General features: G+C 49.1%; 1 protein-coding gene across 1 annotated transcript in view; it reads right to left on the reverse strand.

The window, feature by feature from the left end:
- ALDH1A3 (aldehyde dehydrogenase 1 family member A3) overlaps window positions 1–12,268 on the reverse strand; it is a 37,484-nt gene extending 25,216 nt beyond the window's left edge. Inside the window, exons 1-3 of the mRNA XM_031668294.1 lie at window positions 12,070–12,268; window positions 6,701–6,805; window positions 4,594–4,734 (exon numbers count right to left, since the gene is read on the reverse strand). Of these exons, the coding sequence (XP_031524154.1) occupies window positions 4,594–4,734; window positions 6,701–6,805; window positions 12,070–12,168 (345 nt within the window). The 5' untranslated portion in view covers window positions 12,169–12,268. The remainder of the gene's footprint in view (window positions 1–4,593; window positions 4,735–6,700; window positions 6,806–12,069) is intronic.
- Window positions 12,269–17,940: the final 5,672 nt, after the last annotated feature.

Consider the following 17,940-nt stretch of genomic DNA (forward strand, 5'->3'; position numbering starts at 1 on the left):
GAAGGAATGCACACTGGCATCTGATCTTCCATCTGTAGCACAGTGGCCTCTGCCATGTGGCCGGTCGTGTGTGCCTGTGTGTTCCCAGGAAGCTCTCTGAAGGTTAGCTGGCTTTGGGGTGGCTGTAGTGGGAGCTGCCCTCCTCGAACAAAAGAGAAAGGGAAGATGTAGGCTCTTCCTTCTCAGCCAGGCTGGCCAGTGTGGCTGTGGAAAGTGACCGAGCCGAGAAGGGTCGCGCTCCCGCACAAAGATGCAATCCTTCCCTCCTGCACTGCAGAGTCTGGCCGGATGCAGAGTCGGATGCAGAGTCGGAAGGGAGCAGACTGCCCTGCTGGTGAGGGAGGTGATTACCCAGGACGAGTGTGCAGCCACTCAATGGCAGGGATTCTTTTCTATTTCCAGCCTGGGTGGAAGAGAACCCCTTTGTCCCTCAGACAAGTGGCCCCAGTTGAGCCCAGCGCTGAAACCGCCAGTCATCCGCCTCTGCAGGAAGTGGCCGCCCTGACACATAGCCCAGGGCTGGATTCTTGTGAAAGAGTCAGTGGAGTGAGGTGATGATTGACAAAGGAAGAAGAGGCCCCTCCTCAGGCCCAGGGCCTTAACCCCAGCACACTCCCCAATGTCTCACCCAGGCCCCTCCTCAGGCCCAGGGCTTTAACCCCAGCGTACTCCCCGACGTCTCACCCTTTGAGCTTCATGACTGTATTCCCACTTCAAGGTGCAGGCACAGACACTAATGGTCCAGTGACTTGGCCAAGGCCACCCAGTGAGGCAGCAGCTGAATTCGGGGCATCTACTTCCGGCCAGAACAGCAACCAGCCTTTAGAGGCTGCTCCTGGACACGTGTGCCTGGAAAGACTGCAGGACAGCCACTCCAGATGCTTGGGCTACCCCAGCTCCCCTTTGCTTCAGGAATGAACCAAGCCCCCTCTAATTAGGAGGCAACCACATCTGCTGAACCCTAGTTAAGTAAGTGGGATTTGGGGAAGTCCTGGAATCTCTCCCTGCCTCAGTTTCCTCATCTGTAAATAAGAATAATAACAGTTCCTACCTCACAGGGCCAGTGTTAGAGTGAAAGGAGTCAGTGGACACAGAGCACCAACCATAGTGCCCGCCCATGGTGAGTGCTAGATTGGTGTTCACATGAGAACACTGATGATTACACTGATTATCATCATCTTCCCGTTAGGTACCAGAGAAGGGCTTGGTGATCCTCACCTGGGGACCCAGACAGGGCACTGGGTTGCTGAAGACCACAGGACTGGTCTAGGTTGGGGGTGTGTGTTCTGCCCCCAGCAGCTGCCGCTCAGGGACTGAGTCAGGCCAGTGTGACATCAAGTATACTCTACTGTTGGTTCCTATAGATTTCACTCAAGCGTGAACTTTCATTTTCCAGGGGAAACCTAGCAATTGCAAATAGTGCCAAAAGGCCTCTAACACTGACCTATGCCAGACAGTAACTGCTTATCTGTCAGTGGAACCAGGAGTTTATTCTTCGCTCTTTTCTGGGATGGAAAAAGACAGGACTTCAACATCCAGCACTGAGGGTAAGTGCAAGACATGGAGCCAACATTCTGCCTCCAGTCCTGGCTGGGTGACCTAGGACAGGTTATTTAACCTCTCTGGGCCTCAGTTTCTCATCTCTGAAGTGAGATAAAAAATCCTACAGCTCAAAAAAGCGGGTGACGGTGAGCATTCAACAAGCATTGCTACAACAAGCCAGATCCATGGCGAGCATTCAACAAGCATTGCTATTTGTTTTTATTATTAACTTCAGCAAGTTTGCTTACTGGAATGACAACATGAATTTACCAGGTTGGTTTTATGGAATTTCTCTGAGCAAAACCCAGGTCATGACTAGGTTTAGATGGGAAATTATTAGAAAAAAAAATCTGCAGGTGAGTGAGTATAAGTGCTAACTACATATTGAAACAGTCATCCTTTAAACAACTTGTTATTGTGGCTCAATCATGAGTAAACCATAGCCACTCCTAAGTTTATTTCCTTTAGCATTTTAAGAGAAAAATGTGCCCCCTGAGAAATTAACACATCATAACCCTCAGATACTAAAGAATGACAGGAAAGTGCCAGGAAAACAGCACAGCAGGCCTTACAACTAGAGGACCCAGAAATGGCACTTGGGGTGAAAAGGAGAGTGGATAGGGAGGGCTTCCGTTTGGGAGCTCCCAAAATGAGCACCCAAAGAGGAGAGCTGGGGCCTGGGTGCCCCAGCAAAGGAAAGCCATCCAGGGGCTGCTGGATCCCCCACATCTGTTTCCAGACACTGAGCACAGAAATAAACACCCAGCTCTGTCAAACCACTGAGCCGGCAAGAGAACACGCTCCATGAACATGCACGGAAACCATATCGAGGTGGAGAGCAAGGGGCGCTCTCTTGTGATGTGGTCGGAGTTTTAAAAACCGTGTTTGCCAGTAATTCTCTTGTCCCTTTCATGTTGTGGCAAAGAGCTGGATCTTATTTCTTGTGGGCAGCGAGGTCCCAATGGCAGAAGTGATTTGCTGGGTTTGCATTCTGAGGTCCTCCAAAGCTCTGTCTGCTGTCAAAACACAGTCGTGCCAGGACAATGGGGCAGGCTGAAGATGAAGGTGGCTTTGCAGCCTCTGCTTCTAAGATGATACTGACACTTAAGGACAGGGTTCGGGGGGTGCCCAGAGCACATCCTCTCTAGCCTGCTATTAGTCCACACGGACATTGCTGACTGATGAGCTCATGCTGGGTTAAAACAGAAATGTTTTTGAAAAAGCCAGTTTGGCAGCTTGAGTGTTGAGGCTGGCTTACGTTGCAGGAAGAAACCAGAGGCTCCTCAGAGAGAAGCGCTTACCCTGGGAGGTTGCTACCCTCACCCGGGGAACATGTGGACTGGCCGGGCTGACTGGGAAGGAAGGAAGGAGAGCTTGAGTTTCTGTGTTGATGCACCCTTAGGGAAATGCACCCAAGAGTAAGGCCTGAGAGTTCTTCCACCCTAAGAAACACATTCAGGGGCAACAGCAATTTCCGTGTCCTGGCTGACACCCTCCTTTAAACAGTGGCTACCCTACTGCTTGTTCCCGACATCAGAAAAACCATTTTTCCAAATCAAAGGCCAAAAAGGAGATTTCCTCCCCTACAACCGGGCCTCAAGGTTTGGAACAACTTTTAAAAACAAGAGGCTGACATGTGCAAGGACAGGATGCAAAGGACCTCACAGTCCAACGTGGCCTCTGATCACCCCCTCAAGACCAGAGGAAAGTCTGAGGATCCTGCTAAAGAATGGATTTACAACTGATGAATGCCTTCGCAGCCCAACCTCATGGGGTATGCTGCATCAATCTCCCCACCTAAGGTAACTAGAAATTACTGGCGAGCAGTGCATATAGCTGAGGTTAGAAAATGGGTCTTCACATCGCCTTATTATGATAACTGCTATTATTAATAATAGTTATCATCTATTTAGTGCTTACTGCATGCCTGGGGACTCTGCCTAGAATTTTTTTTTCTGCCTAGAATCTTAAATAGACCATTCTTACACCACTGAGTTATCATTATTGGTGACATTTTACACGAAGAAATAAATCTCAGAGAGGTTTCACAAGTTATCCAAAGTCACACAGCTAGTAAGTGGCAGAGTGAGGATTTGAACCTACATCTTTCCTACTCTGAGGTTTCCTATAACCAGGCTATCCTGCCCGCCCTCACCACCACTCCACATATGCTTGCTACTAGTCAGTTCAGGGGTGGTTGAGGAATAATTTTAGGTCACATGAGAATAGTTTTTTCTATGTTAAGTGGTGGCATTTATTTTAGTAAGTATTAGAAAAATAAAATTAGCACATCAAATCTGTGATTTCATGAATATTGTTTCTTAGGATGAGGTTAAACTTAAGTTTAAAAGCGAGTTAAGGGTGGGCACAGTGGCTTACATCTGTAATCCCAGCACTTTGGGAGGCCAAGGCTGGTGGATCACCTGAGGCCAGGAGTTCGAGACCAGGAGTTCAAGACCTGGCCAACATGACAAAACCCTGTCTCTATTACAAATATAAAAATTAGCCGGGCATGGTGGCAGGCACCTGTAGTCCCAGCTACTCAGGAGGCTGAGGCAAGAGAATCATTTTAACCTGGGAGGTAGAGGCTGCAGTGAGCCGAGATTGTATCACTGCACTACAGCCTGGGTGACAGGGAGACTGTCTCAAAAAAATAAATAAAATAAAATAAATAAAAGGGAGTTAATACAAAAAAGAAAAAAGTTAAGTACATAAACATACAGGTGGTACCAGGATATGGCCTAACTCATAGTCACCAATCTGTGAGTGCCCCAAGTCTGAGACCACTGATATAGCTGAACTTCCTACAGACAACCACTTGGTCAAGAAGCTGAGCTGCAGAGGACAAAAGTCTGACTTCAAAATGAAAGGGATTCAGTCCAGAGGCATCAACACCTGCATGTATTGCCAGAGAGCTGTATCTCAAAGGACGGAACAGACCCACGACCACACAATACCAGGACCCTGATATTTTTTCCCATACCACACGGGGGACAGGACCCTCACTGAGGCTGGCTCATCCCCCACCGGCCCCCATGTGCGTGTACTCACGGCCAAGGTGGCGCGGTCCCTCTCCACCAGGTCAGCCAGCTGGTGCAGCAGCCGCCCACGACTCAGGGCATCCAGCCGGCGCCATGGCGAGCCCCTCTGGAAGGCAGCCTGTGCAGCCTCCACAGCCTTGTCCACATCGGGCTGAGTGGCCAAAACAACAGAGAGAGGGTGTCATCTTTTGATGTGACTGCAGTTTGGGATCGCGGCTGTCAGTTACAGAGAACAGCAGAATTGTACCGCTGGCAGACAGGCTGCAAGCAGCAGCAAGTTTTTCAATCACTTGAGTGGCTGGGAGCATTCAAGTGATTTTTTTCTTCTTTACATCTTAATATTTCTACAGTGGTCAAATATCATCTTAATATTTCTACAGTGGTCAAAAAAACAAAAACGTTTGTTTCTGATTATAAAAAGCATTTAAAAATATTTCATAAAGTCACCGACCCTGAGTATTTTTCTGGGGGACCCAAGGACGGAAAGACTTTCCACTGGCTGGCTCACCGTGAACACACACAAGCCTGCTGTTCACAGACCAGGTGGGAAATGGCTGTCCGGCATTTTATTCCAGCTGGGAACCGGTGGTCCAAGAGTGAGAATGGGGAAACACATTCCTTTCTGGATTGCAGAACTGACCATCATGGAACAGTTCGCAGACAGGGAGGAACATGGAGGCCTTTTTTCTCCCTTCAGCCTCACTCACCCCATGGGAGCAGAACTGGATCGTTTGTGCACTGATAGCATAATCACAACAGAACCTTCTTTCTAAAAGGAAAAAAGTGAGGGCCATTTAGAGTAGTGTCATTCTTTCTCCTTCTCAGGAAAACGGGCCACATTCATCTCGAAGGCCCCTCCGTGCCTCTCTCTTTCTAGAAGGTACAGCAAGGAGTGGATGCCAGACACTAGGCAGGAGTGAGTCTACCGAGACTCCATGTGTCCAGAGCTGGCTTGGGGGTGAGCAGAAGCTTGGCAGGGGAAACGTGGGACACTAAATTTCTTGTCCCAGGCTCTGGGGTGGAGGTCAGGACCTCTCCAGTTGCAGAGTGTGGGGTGGCCTCTGGCTCAGAACAGTCACTCAGACCAAGGGAGAAATCAAGGCCCAGGGCAAGGGTCTCATTCTCCTCCGAGCATGTGTACAAGGCGCTTGGGAGTCTCCTAGTGGAAACCCCATTCCATGTCATGGCTTCCCCCCGATGCCCTCACATTTTTCTACGAGCTCCTCTGTGCCACTTTCTTTGTTAGCAGAGCCTGTCATGAGGTGCCACACAGAGGGGGGTCTGTATAGGTGCGGCCGCTGTGCATTTGTACATCTGTCACAAAACTCATGGGCAGGATAAAATCCAAGCCTACTCTGCACACGCCCTTCACTCCATCCACTTCCAACCTCATCAGTTTGCTGACTAAGAACATCAGTCCAGTGCTCCAGCCATTGAGGAAACATTTACATCTCCCTGCCCTCAGTGGAAGGGCTTTACCTCTGCACTAACATTCAAAATAGATTTAATGGCCTTGCCATGTATAAAGGACACATTCAGAAGTCCCTTAACTTCCGTATTACGATATAGACCTTGCACTTGGAAATAGAGTGATAAAGGTTACCGCTTTCCATGCTCATGTAAATTTCTAGGAGAAAAGAAATCTAGTGGTTACATTGTTAACTATCCCAGCATCACCCAGGTAGCAACCATTTTTTTCCTTCAAGTCTATTTTTTTCTAAAATGTCTCCTGCCAGAATGCTGCATTTGTTGAAATACACCAGCCGGAAATGCTTTATGGAAAGATTCTTTAATGCCTCCAGGTCCAAATAATTGGGGGAAAAAAAAAAAAAACCTTTCCTTTAGCCATATGATGAGGATAGGTGAGGTCATCCTCATAGATGGAGAAACATCTATCAAAGGAGAATGATTCTCTGCAGAGGATCATCAGTAATTGATCCCATTCTGTGCCACATGTCTGAGAACCACATGCCAATTCATGCAGCTAGCCCAGGCCCTGCCCCTAGGATGGGCCAGTTCTATCTTATAGCTAAGCCAAACTGCTTCCTTATCCTTTGGTCATCTATAATTGAATTACTTAGAGCAACTGTTTTTTGTGTTTTTTTTAAAGTATTTACCTTATCTCCTTCTTCCACTTCACATATTTTCTCCAGAGTTGAAGGGTTATATGTGGCAAACTTTTTTCCACTCTTGGATTCATGCCATTCATTGTTGATAAATATCTAACCAGGAAAGGAAGTGTAACGAATTAGGTTTAGATCAAAATCATATAATTTCAACATGCTAAGGACCTTAGGTAACGTCTTATCCATCTTGTCCACCTTCCTCCCTGCTGCTTCCCTCTCCCCTTCAACATTTTATAGATGAGACCCGGAGGGGGACAGAGTCCCAGGACCACATGACCAACAGATCAACCAGGACAGACTCGAAATTCAAGTTTTGGTCAAATAAAACTAAAGTCAGTTAGAGATTTTTTCTAAATTATTATTTTTTTTCAGCAATAACATGGATTTACAGAGGAATGGCTAAGTTAAATGGTTAAATAGAGGCTGTGAATGGAATCTTATACCCTCATAGACTTTGGAAGAAGAGTCAATAGGTTTATATATATAAAAGTCCCAAGCAGTCCGCCTGCCCCTGAAGGGTAAGGACACACTGAGCACTTCCTTTCTCCTTTCAGCGGCAACACCCAGCAGGACTGATTACCAAGGAGCTCAATTTGAGGAGGATCTCACCATTACCCTTCAGTTTTCACCAATGCACATCAGCATGTCCCTCCCCAGCATTCCCCTTAAAATGTGTAATTTCATAGCAAACCACCATGGCACATGTTTACCTATGTAACAGACCCGCACATCCTGCACGTGTACCCTAGAACTTAAAATAAAAGTTGATAAAATGTCAAAACAAACAAACAAACAAAAAAAAACTCCACAAAAACCTCCGAAGCTTGACAATAAACCAGTGTTGAAATACAAAGTTAAATGTCTGGGTTAGAAACTTTCCAGGTTACATTAAGAGATGTCACAAATAACTGTTTATATAACCCACAGAAATCACTTTTCTGGGAACCTCAGTGATCCAGAATGCAGATGAGAATGAAAATTTTTTAAACAAGATATCATGAGCAGACTAAGAAGAACATACGAACTTCATGCACTGAAACATATGTACTATTTACTGTTAGTTTACACTAAGTTCTAATCATCTTAATAATGTCACATTAAAAGAGAGGACTTTTGGAGAAGAACTAGGAACAGACATGACAGACAATACACAAAACACATTCTGACAGCACGGAGGTCCCCGGTTGCCCAGCCAGAAGACACACAAACTCCTGCTACACCAACTTGGAATGGCTTCCTCATCACAGCCTATCACAGCATCAGAAAAACCTCTGTGGCAGAAATGGCTAACATGCATGTCTATCAAGTAAAATGCCATCAATAATTTCTGAGGACAGAGTTAGTTCATCAGGTTCCGTTTTTACCTCTATCTGCATATGGTATATACATAGCTTTACTTTACTTCTCTGTGAATCGTTTAAAGGAAGAATTGCGTCCTCAAGGGCTAATTTCAATTATTGTGAAATTGATTCATTTGGAATATTTGACTCCCCAGTGACGACAGATGAGAGAGGGCAGCCATCTCCTAAGAATGTGTCTTGGTTACGTTCTCTGTATTCAGCTTCCTGTATAAACTCCACAGCTCGAGCTTAATACCCGGGTGATGGCTTGATCTGTGCAGCAAACCACCATGGCACATGTTTACTTATGTAACAAACCTGCGCATATACCCCAGAACTTAAAAGTTGATAGAATGTCAAAAAAAACAAAAACAAAAAAACAAACAAAAAAAAAAACCCACAAAAACCTCTGAAGCTCATGCGTGAGGAAGCCTGGTCTGAGTCCTCTGGGGACCAAGCACAAGAGGCAGACTCTGGCTGGGCAGGTGAGCAGAGACCAGCTGCCCCCCAGTTTGGAATCCAGGACCGAGAGCATCTGTCACCAGTGGGATGTGCCTGTCTGGCTTCTGGAAGCTTAGCATCTCCAACGTGAGGCCAGGCCCCCAGGGAAGTGCACCAGGAAAAGGTCAGGCTACAATTACAGGTTTATTCTTCCAGCTGAAACTAAATCCGAGAGTTCACTTTTGCCATGCAGCAAGTCATCACTTGGTAACAGCGAGAAATTAATAACTGGGGAAGAAGAGTTAAGTTAGTGCGGGGAGGAAAGTGCAGCCAGGAAGAGGGGCCCATTTGTAGAAAGATGAAATTTCGTGGGTTAGATAATAGAGGCTGTCAGTGAAAATTGCTGATTCTAGGTCCTTCCTGGTATCAATTCCAAGGGGGAGGGAAAATGAGAAGGTGGCAGAAGAGAATATAAATAAGGGGACTGAAAACAGATTACAATGATCGGATGTCTGCTATACTTCATCTCCAAGCACGCTCCTCCAAAAAAAATTACTGTTTGTTCATGACATTGATCTGTAACCAGCAACCTTAAAACAAAATCAGACTATTTGACTCTAACCGTATTTTCCCATCACTATGTTTTTAATTTTGTAAAATCTTTTTCTTTATACCACACTACAGTAGTAAGTAATCTTGTAAGTGGTTTCTACTGTTGATTTTTCTCTCCACAAAAACAAAACAAAAGCACAAATATAAGGAAAGGGTATATAAATACGGCCTACTGATTATGCTGGCTGTATTGTTCTGAACTCCAAATCAGAGTAAAGGGTCTAGAAGGAATCATTGTCTTTGATTTGTGGATTAGCATACGACAAACCTTATAGAGGTATAGCATTAAGCTACATTGAGCTGTAGACATGGTTCACATTTTACAAAAGGAACAGAATGACATGGAATCAGGACTGAGCTGTAAGGTGTCTCAGGTTGAGGTGAGATGGCAGTCATGCAAGTGAATCCTATTGATGCCAATTTCCAGTAACTTCCATCTGACAACAGGCCACTCAGCTAAACTCAAAAAGAATATGCTTTCAGAAAAGGAGATTTGGGGGAATTTTATTTTTCATAAGAGAGATAATAAAAACTGGTGTTTTAAAATCAGAAAACTTTGAAGAGAATCTCTGCTACTGGAAGAAATTTTATAAGGAAGGAAAGAGGTCCCCTAAATTAGAAGGGACTTCCATCCTCTGAGATCTGTGTGGGGACCCTGGAGGGGCTCTCAGCTCTCCAGAATCATACAGCATGACCCTAGAGAACGCAGTGTTAACATGTGAGGACGAATGAAGGGGCTTTGACAAAGTCATCCTTCTGAAAGTTAGACCACCCTGGAAATGGCACTGCTGGGGCTGGGGCTCAGATGGGCCATTGCTGGTGTGTACCCCATTATCGAGAAGCACCGTGAGTCAGTTTTGGGAAATAGCAGACCACTGCTGGCTACCATGCTCCACCGTCTGCTCTCCTGCCAGGCCACCCACCTGCCGGGCCACTCACCCACCCTGGGCCTCAGTCCTGAACTTCAGTTTATCCCGCTCCTTCCCTCGGCAGGCACTGTTGGTGGCCTCACTCTCGGCGGCCTCTCCTGTCCAGACTCCCTGAGGCCTGTGCCAGGGCACTGGCTGGCCACCCTCAGCCATGCAAGCTGCCCGGGTCCACAACTGCTATGGGGAGGTCTCTGCAGAGATGGGCCAGGAGCCAGGACAGAGCAGGCAGCAGCACTGTCCCCCAACGGGTGGGGAGGGAGCAGCCAGTGTGAGGCAGTTGGGGCCTTCATCGCCTGGGAGACCCCTCAAGATCCCAGCACTCCAGACCCATCGACCACCATCCCTCAACCTCACTCCTTCACTGGTTCCCTTTAACTGGCAAAGGTTGCGCACCCACCAAGACAACAGGCAATTACTGCTCTGTGAATTGTCTAAGATCGCCATAAGGGCTACATTTACACTTTAAAAGTGTCCTAAAAATCATAGAGAAAGAGGTAAACTTTTTGTATGTGGTCAGATTGCTGATAGGACTCAAAAACATAAAAAGTAAAAGGACCATAATACATTTACTTTCTTGTTTCTATATATAGTATTTTGAAATCCTGTACAACCAAAAGAAAACAAACAACCTCCCCACTTCACCACCCGCAGCAGCAGCCAAGCACCTAGGGCTAGGGTCTTACAAAATTAAGGTATCATTTTCACTCTTCCCAGAATTCGTGTTGGAATTTTCACTCTGAAGCTGATATTACAAAGAAAACTACATTAAGAATAATTTTCAGCGTTTAGTTTACAGCGATGTGTCTTTGTTGATTACAGAGCCTTCTGAAAACACTTAATTTAAATGTCATGTGATCAGAGGCTCAGCCGACATTGGGAATTAAGTGCCAAGAGACCTAAATCCGAAGGCCACACGTAGTGCCCTGTAACTTTCTCCGCTTGATTGAAACTCTTTGAGAAAGATAATTGCTACTTCTTAAAGTAAAACGGATGAGGAAATTCTCTAAGTGCGGTGTCAGTTGGAGTTGGGGGCTATGGATAAAAGCAAAAATCAAGAGAAGCCAAAGGTGGGGAAAGTGAAGGCAATGGCTCTCGGCCTGGCCTGTGCCTCTAAAGTGCCCCAGCACCGGCCCATGGACAGAAGCGCACCCCAGACAGCCTGGGGGTGTCCTCCATTGGGTCGCGCTTCCGCACCCGGGTCTCTTGGCCCTCCTCAGCCCCAGCTCAGAGGCCTCGGAGGCCTTACAATCTTCTTTTATTCCTTTCTGCCCCAGGCAGGTAATCTCACCGTTCTGCCAACGCTCTAGCCTCCCAGCCCACAGCGCAAGGAGGCAGAGAACCGTGCGCTCCTGCGGCGCTACGGAGCCTGGCCGCTGGGCCTTACTACCCACGGCTTCCCAAAGGCCCAGATCTGCGACCTTCCGAATCGCGCTCCTTGCCTGTAAACACCGGGACCTCTGGGCTCCGGGGAGGTTTCATCAGTAAGTGAGCACCTTCCTACTCCCCCTATTCTGCTGGTGAGCTGGGTATAAACTAAGCACGGAAGGTGCCCGATGCGCTTTGCTCAGAGGACCTGTTTCCCCAGTCTTCTAACTGCAGCTCCGCGATCTGGCTCCCGGACTCTCTCTTGGCGTTCTCGGGCACCTCTGACCCTCTCAAAGCCAGACGCGTCCACCCGGGAAATCATCCCAGGGGATTTTGGGGAGGGAGACCACCGCGCACCTCCACTCGTGATCAAAGCAGTGAAAGCACACGTCGGGGCCTCGCAGGGATGCGTGCAGCCTGGCACCGCGCGGGCGCTAGACGGCCTCGGTTTCCCGCCTTCGAGGCTCACAGCGCCGAGCCCCGCCGCCGGCGATCCCGCCCAAGATGCCCCGCGAAGGGTGCGGTTTCGAGAGGGCCGAGCCCCGGCAGGGGCTCGGGTCTCGGGAGCGCCCGGGGGACCCTCAGCCTACTGGTCCCTCGCCCACGTCGCCCCGAAGCTGGCTGCCCAGCGCAGAGGCTGGCGGCCGTCGGGTGGGAGGGGAGCCCACCTCACCTTGGTGAACTTGACCTCCAGGTTGCGGATAGGGCGCGGCAGGGCAGGCGGCTTCCTGTCCGGCTGCCCGTTTTCCACGGCCCCGTTAGTGGTGGCCATGGCTCCTCCGCGCTCCCTGGCCCGAGGCGCCCTAGTCTGCGGCGCACCGGCTCGGCCTGGGCACTGCGCAGCCTGCTCCCGGGGTGACAGCTCCCCGCCGCTTTATGCAGCGCCCCACGCCTCCCTCCCGAGGGGGCCGTCTAATTGGCTGCAGGACCGGAGGAAGGGCGGGCGGGCTGCGGGAGGGAGGAGAGGGAAGGGGAGGGGGGCCCGCTCGCTTCACCCCACCCCGCCCGCCGCCCCTGCAGGAGCCCGAGTGCCGGCAGCTCTGCCCGCGTGCTGCGGACCGTCCCGGCTACCGCGCCGTGCGCTCTCTCGCCCTGGAGGTTGGCTTTGGACTAGCTCCTCGAAGCGCCGCCGGGCCCCGGAAGTCGCAGGGCTGGGACACCCGACCCGGCAGGGAGCTGAGCCGCAGAGGCCACAGCGCCCAGCTGCCTCCCCGAAGCCGGGCGAGCTCTTCCCGCGGCACCTGCAGCCCCCTCCCAGTCGCCGCACAGAGCGCTCGCCCAACTTCGGCCGGCTTGCAGCTCTCCAGAATGCCCGCTCTCCGCTGGGCCCTGCGCCGCGCCGGAGTCGGGGCTCCTGGCGGGGCTGCCCCGCGTCGCTGTGCACGTGCCCTGGTCTTGGGTCCAGCGGCCCGATCCCCGCTCGCAGGACAGACACCCGCTGCGCCCCACCCTGCCCTAGCGGGGACCGCCGGCTGGCGCACCCCGGCCCAGCTGGCCTGGAATTTCCCTGCGGCCCTGGGGCTTCACACGCAGTGGGGCAGAAGGCGAAAGCAAAACGCTGGACCATTGCAGCTCTACGCTGTGGAGCCCTGGCGCCGCTGGGACTCTGACCTTCACAGGCGCACACCGCCCTCCATCCCAGAGCCCTGGAGTGCAATTAATTTGGTTTTTTAAATGCATAAATTATACCTCGATTAAAAAATGATAATTAAAAAGAAAGCACATGAGATCTTTGCTGCTAATCGTTTTAAGAGTTGAAACTCTTGTCGGGCATAACTTCCCAGGAGTGGGAGGTAAGTCTAGCTCCTCTCCTTTTGCCATTTGGGAAATGCTCCATCGACCCCCAGGACTTGATACAGCCCCCATCTGAGACACGGAAGCGGCTTCTGATGCATGCCATTCCTCAGGTTGCTGGAACAAAGACGGGAGGCACGAATTCCTGACAAAAGCTGTGCTTTAATCCTCAGATAGGCTCAGGCCCTTCAGTCCATCTCTTTGTATGAGTAACCCCAAGTAATCAACAATGGAGAGGGGTCTTCTTATTTTCCTGAGGCTCCTCCTGTTTTGAGGCCTCCGTGTCCATCTCTGTCCCCTGGTGTCCTTCTGGATAGAGGGGTAAGTTTTGAAGCTTTTGGAAACCCCGCATCTGTCCCTTACCCTGTGGTGGTGGAAAGTTCTTGTGCTGCTATGGCCTGGAGTGCACAGCTGAGGCCGGGAAAAGGGGATAATGGACCCTCGAACGGGGCAGCCTTGACCAATATCGGCTGGCTAACACTGGTGAGTCTGAGCAATGCCAGCTCTTTCCTCAGCCGCTTCTGCCAAATCCTGGCCTCCCTGCCATCTTGACTGGCCCCACGGCTCCCACTTAGGTCTCCTGAAAGCATCTGGGTAGATGTGCCATGCCAGGGCCTCTGGCTGGGTGCTGAGCCCTAGCATTTGGGTGCCTGAACCCAAGAGGACCGTCAGGGTGTATCGACAAACCCTTCCTGCATAGATAGAGGCCAGGAGCCCAAGGCCAGTGGGTGCACCAGGCCCCAGGAAGCTGCAACTAGGGATGCTTTACAAACTGAACTCCCATTCTGAGACTTTATCTGGGATCCTGGATGGTTGAAATTATGTCGCTGCCAGGATTTTTTTTAAGAAATCTGAAATAAAATTTATAGAGGAAATTGTGTTAATTAAATAATTTTGGATTAATGGGGGAGGCAAATGGCATTGAGCGTAGAACTCTGCTCCTTTAGGGAAGATAGTCGAGCCTGTTTGGTCAAAGACAGACAGCCACCACTTTGTTGGCTATGAAGTCAGGAATGAAAGCCACCTCACCTCACACTCAGACGTCCTTGTGACCCGAGGCGTGATCTCAGGAGCCAGTTGCAATGATGCCGACTGGCTCACCTGCAGCTCCTCCGTTTGATACCCACGTGATCCTGGGAGCCTGAGATCAGAGTGGAGCACTTAGCCATAGACTTTGTCACAGAGAGCAGATCAGGAGGATGGGCTTAGCTCTGGGCTTGTCCAGACAAGCAGGCTCTACCTCTGCTCCCATCGGCGGGAGGGGTGGAGGCAAATGTGCTTCTCCCCATTTTACAGGTGAGTAAACAGAAGCGTGCAGATACTTGTCCCAGACATCACCATCGGGGGAGAAACTAAAGCCAGACTGTGTGAGAGTGAGTGGTGCACGGCAGGGAGGAGGGGCTTTTCTGACATTCCTCTGTCCTATTCTTTCAGGCAGGTGAGCACCTATGACCCAGGGCGGTCCCACGTCATTGGGGCTGCATAGGACATAGTGAAGACACCAAGTGCTTTGAAGGTCAAAAATGGTGGGAGTATCCCTCTTCCTTGTGCCTTTCCTAGGAATCGTACCTCCTAGCTGTGGCCTCAGAGGCAGGGGCCATAGGGGCTGGAAAGGAGGAAGATTTATTTTTGCTCACAGTGTGTTGCTGGGTGTTCGGTTCGGTGGTGAGTTGCCTGAGCATCGGAGGTGGCAGAGGCCCAGCCCCTTCTGATCACATCCCTGACCTGAGTTGCAGCTATGCACCCTTGGGTTGGATATTGATCTCTCTGAACTTCAGTTTTCTTTTCCATAATCTCCTTCCCACTTTACAGTGTTTGGGGAGGCTCAAGCAAGATAAGGCTCTCAGGAAGTGCTTTATAAACTTTAAAGGGCTATCACATACCAGCTCTTCATTTTCGTATTCTTCCTGGAGACTGGTTCCTCTTTGCTGGCTTTTCTTCTTGGAAGTCAGCAAGTTCCCCCCACTTGTCTCTGGCTTGCGGGAGCTCCCCAAGTCAACAGTCCCTCTGCTAATTTCATTGTGAAAAAGTATTTATTCATTTTGTTTTCAGCTCCGTGGTGCTGCTGTTGTCTGCTGCTTGTCTTATTGGTGCATCAAATGAGCTGAGTCCCGGACATGTCACGTTGCAGGCTTGTTTGCGGATGAACACTTAGTAAAAAGAAGCATGAATAAAAGACTAAGATAAAACAGAAGTCAGGTGGTCACCCCCTAAGTTCAACCTCATTTCATTTTTAAACCCATAATCATCTGTGGGTGATGTTGGGGTCTGAAGCAAATGTAATGAATAATGATGATGATATTGATGGACCCCCTGCTGTGTTTCATGATATTTCAGATCTGGTACCTGAGCCTTGTGGAGAGATGCCCAGGTCTGCTGAGCATCCCTTGTGTCCCCACAGCCTCTGGTCAGCTGCAAAGCTGCCTCTCCCACCCAGTCTGCTCACCTCCCTCAGTGTCGTGGAGTTGAGGCAGGGGCCTGGGACTTGGGTGTGCATTCTGAACCCCTTCCTAGAGAGCCAGGCCCCTGGGCTGAGGGTAGTTTTTTGATGTAGGGAAGCCCAGTCACCCCACTGTGTAGCTCTCAGGCCAGCTCTTGGGTGACTCAGGGAGGTGACCTAACTTCAGGTTTTTTGGCTATAAAATGAGGGTGGTGTGTGCCCCTGTGGTGAGGGAAGGTTGACTTCACTGTGAGCACCTCCCTGCTGGTATCAGTGAAGTCAATTCCATGTTTCATGTGAGTCATTCGGTGTTGCCTTAAGCTGACTAGAATAGGCAACTACTTACCTTTCAAGCTTACTGTAAATTAAGACCCATCAAATACTACAATATTGTTCTGTCCTCAAGGGACACACAAACAAATCTTTTTCCCTGCGAGTTTCCATCAGTGATTGATTATATGGAGGCAGGAGCACCCCAGGTTGGAGAAAGAGGAGCTGATAACACCCAAACACGGTGAAGAGAAAGGAGCTGCCAGCCCACCACACAGCTCCTCCAGCTGCTTTCTCTCCAGCTCTGCCAGTCCTTTCTGGTCCTGGGGAAAGCCTTCCCCACACAATATTAGGCTGAGGCAAATCAGTCTTAGACCAGGCAGAAGCAAACGGAGAACTCATTACATAAAAGCAAAGAGGACACATCATGGTATTTGCAGGTCAGCCTCATGGTATTTGCAGGTCAGCCTCAGTGCAGCCATACACACACATGCACACCATATACATATACACACATACACATGCACGCACACGTGCGCGCGCGCGCACACACACACACACACACACACCCCGCCAGTTCACAGCTGCCAGAGCTTTCCCCTTGGTCTGTCTTCCAGTGGATGAGAGTTGTGGCCCAGCCAGGAGAGAGCATGGAGGGTAAGGTAGAAAGAGCTAGTTGAGTACCCGATAGTTCTCTCCTTTCTTGCCAGTGGAATCCCATGTTATCGAGGGTGGCAATTGGCTTTGATAAAACCTATTTCCCAGCCTCTCTTGCAGATGGGTGGTTAAAGAAGTATAAGCTGAAGTTTTTGGTTTGGGCTTCCAAAGAAGCTCTTAGGCATGGTGGCTCATGTCTGTAACCCCAGCGCTTTGGGAGGTGGAAGTGGGAGGATCATTTGAGGCCAGGAGTTCAGGACCAAAGAAGCTCTTTACATGGGACTGAGTTAGCTGAAAAGCTCTTATTCCTTTCTGCTGCCTGGAACATGGACATGAGAGCTGGGTCTCCAGCAGCCATCATGTAACCATAATGCAATTCTGAAATGCAAATTCCATGGTAAGGAAGTTGGAAGAAATACTTAAGAAGAACCTGGGTCCCTGATGGCCCTGGAACGAGCCTTTCATCCCTGGATATTTTTTCTTGGATTTTTTTTCATGTGAGCAAAACGAAAATCCCTGTATTATTAAAGCTCGCCATTTGGGTTTTCTGTTATATGTGGCCGACTTAATCCTAACCAGCATAGCTGGCTGTTGGCCATTGCTATGACAAGAAAAGCAAACTTTTAAACTCACGTGGAATAATGATCTCATTTTTGTATAAGCAGAGCAGCACAGATATAAAAATCTTATCACCATCTCTGTTATTTTTGACCTTAATCAAATAACCTTGATGTGCTGTGCTCAGGCTTATAGTATATTAAAAAACAAAACGAGCTCTGGGATGGAATAAATGGAGCTAGCTCATTGATTCATTCACAGCTTTAATTGCCTAAATTGGATGGTTGGATGATGAGGTCCTACTAGGGAAGAGAATCTCTTTGGTACAAAAGCCCCGTGGAGCTGCCATCCTCTGGTGCCCATAGGTGTTAGTTGTGTCCTCACATCTACTGAGGAAGGCACCAATACTCAGAGAGATTGAGTGACTGTACAAGTCCCTGGGCCACCCAGACCTGGAAGATACTTGGTCAGGCCAGCACTCAACCCCGGCAGCAAGAAGTCAGACTTTGTTTTAAAGTAAACAAAATGTCACTCCATATAATCACTGAATTTTGCTCATAATACTTCACACCTCTCAATACCACCACCAGCCATTCTCAGTGATGTGAGAAGTTGTTTGCAGACTTTCCAATCTCCTTCAAAATTCAAGAATTCTGAATTTTGAACCACAATTTTTGGGGTTTCAGTTCAATTTACTGCAGATAAAACATACTTCCTGGTTAAAAGGAAAATTGTTTCAGGGGGCTTACAAAAGAAAGGGTTCAGGAAGATTCTTGAACACAAAGTGGTTCTTGCTAAATAATTGTACTGAGATAAGCCTAAGAA

The sequence above is a fragment of the Papio anubis genome, chromosome 7 (assembly GCF_008728515.1).
Source record: "Papio anubis isolate 15944 chromosome 7, Panubis1.0, whole genome shotgun sequence".
NCBI lineage: Eukaryota > Metazoa > Chordata > Mammalia > Primates > Cercopithecidae > Papio > Papio anubis.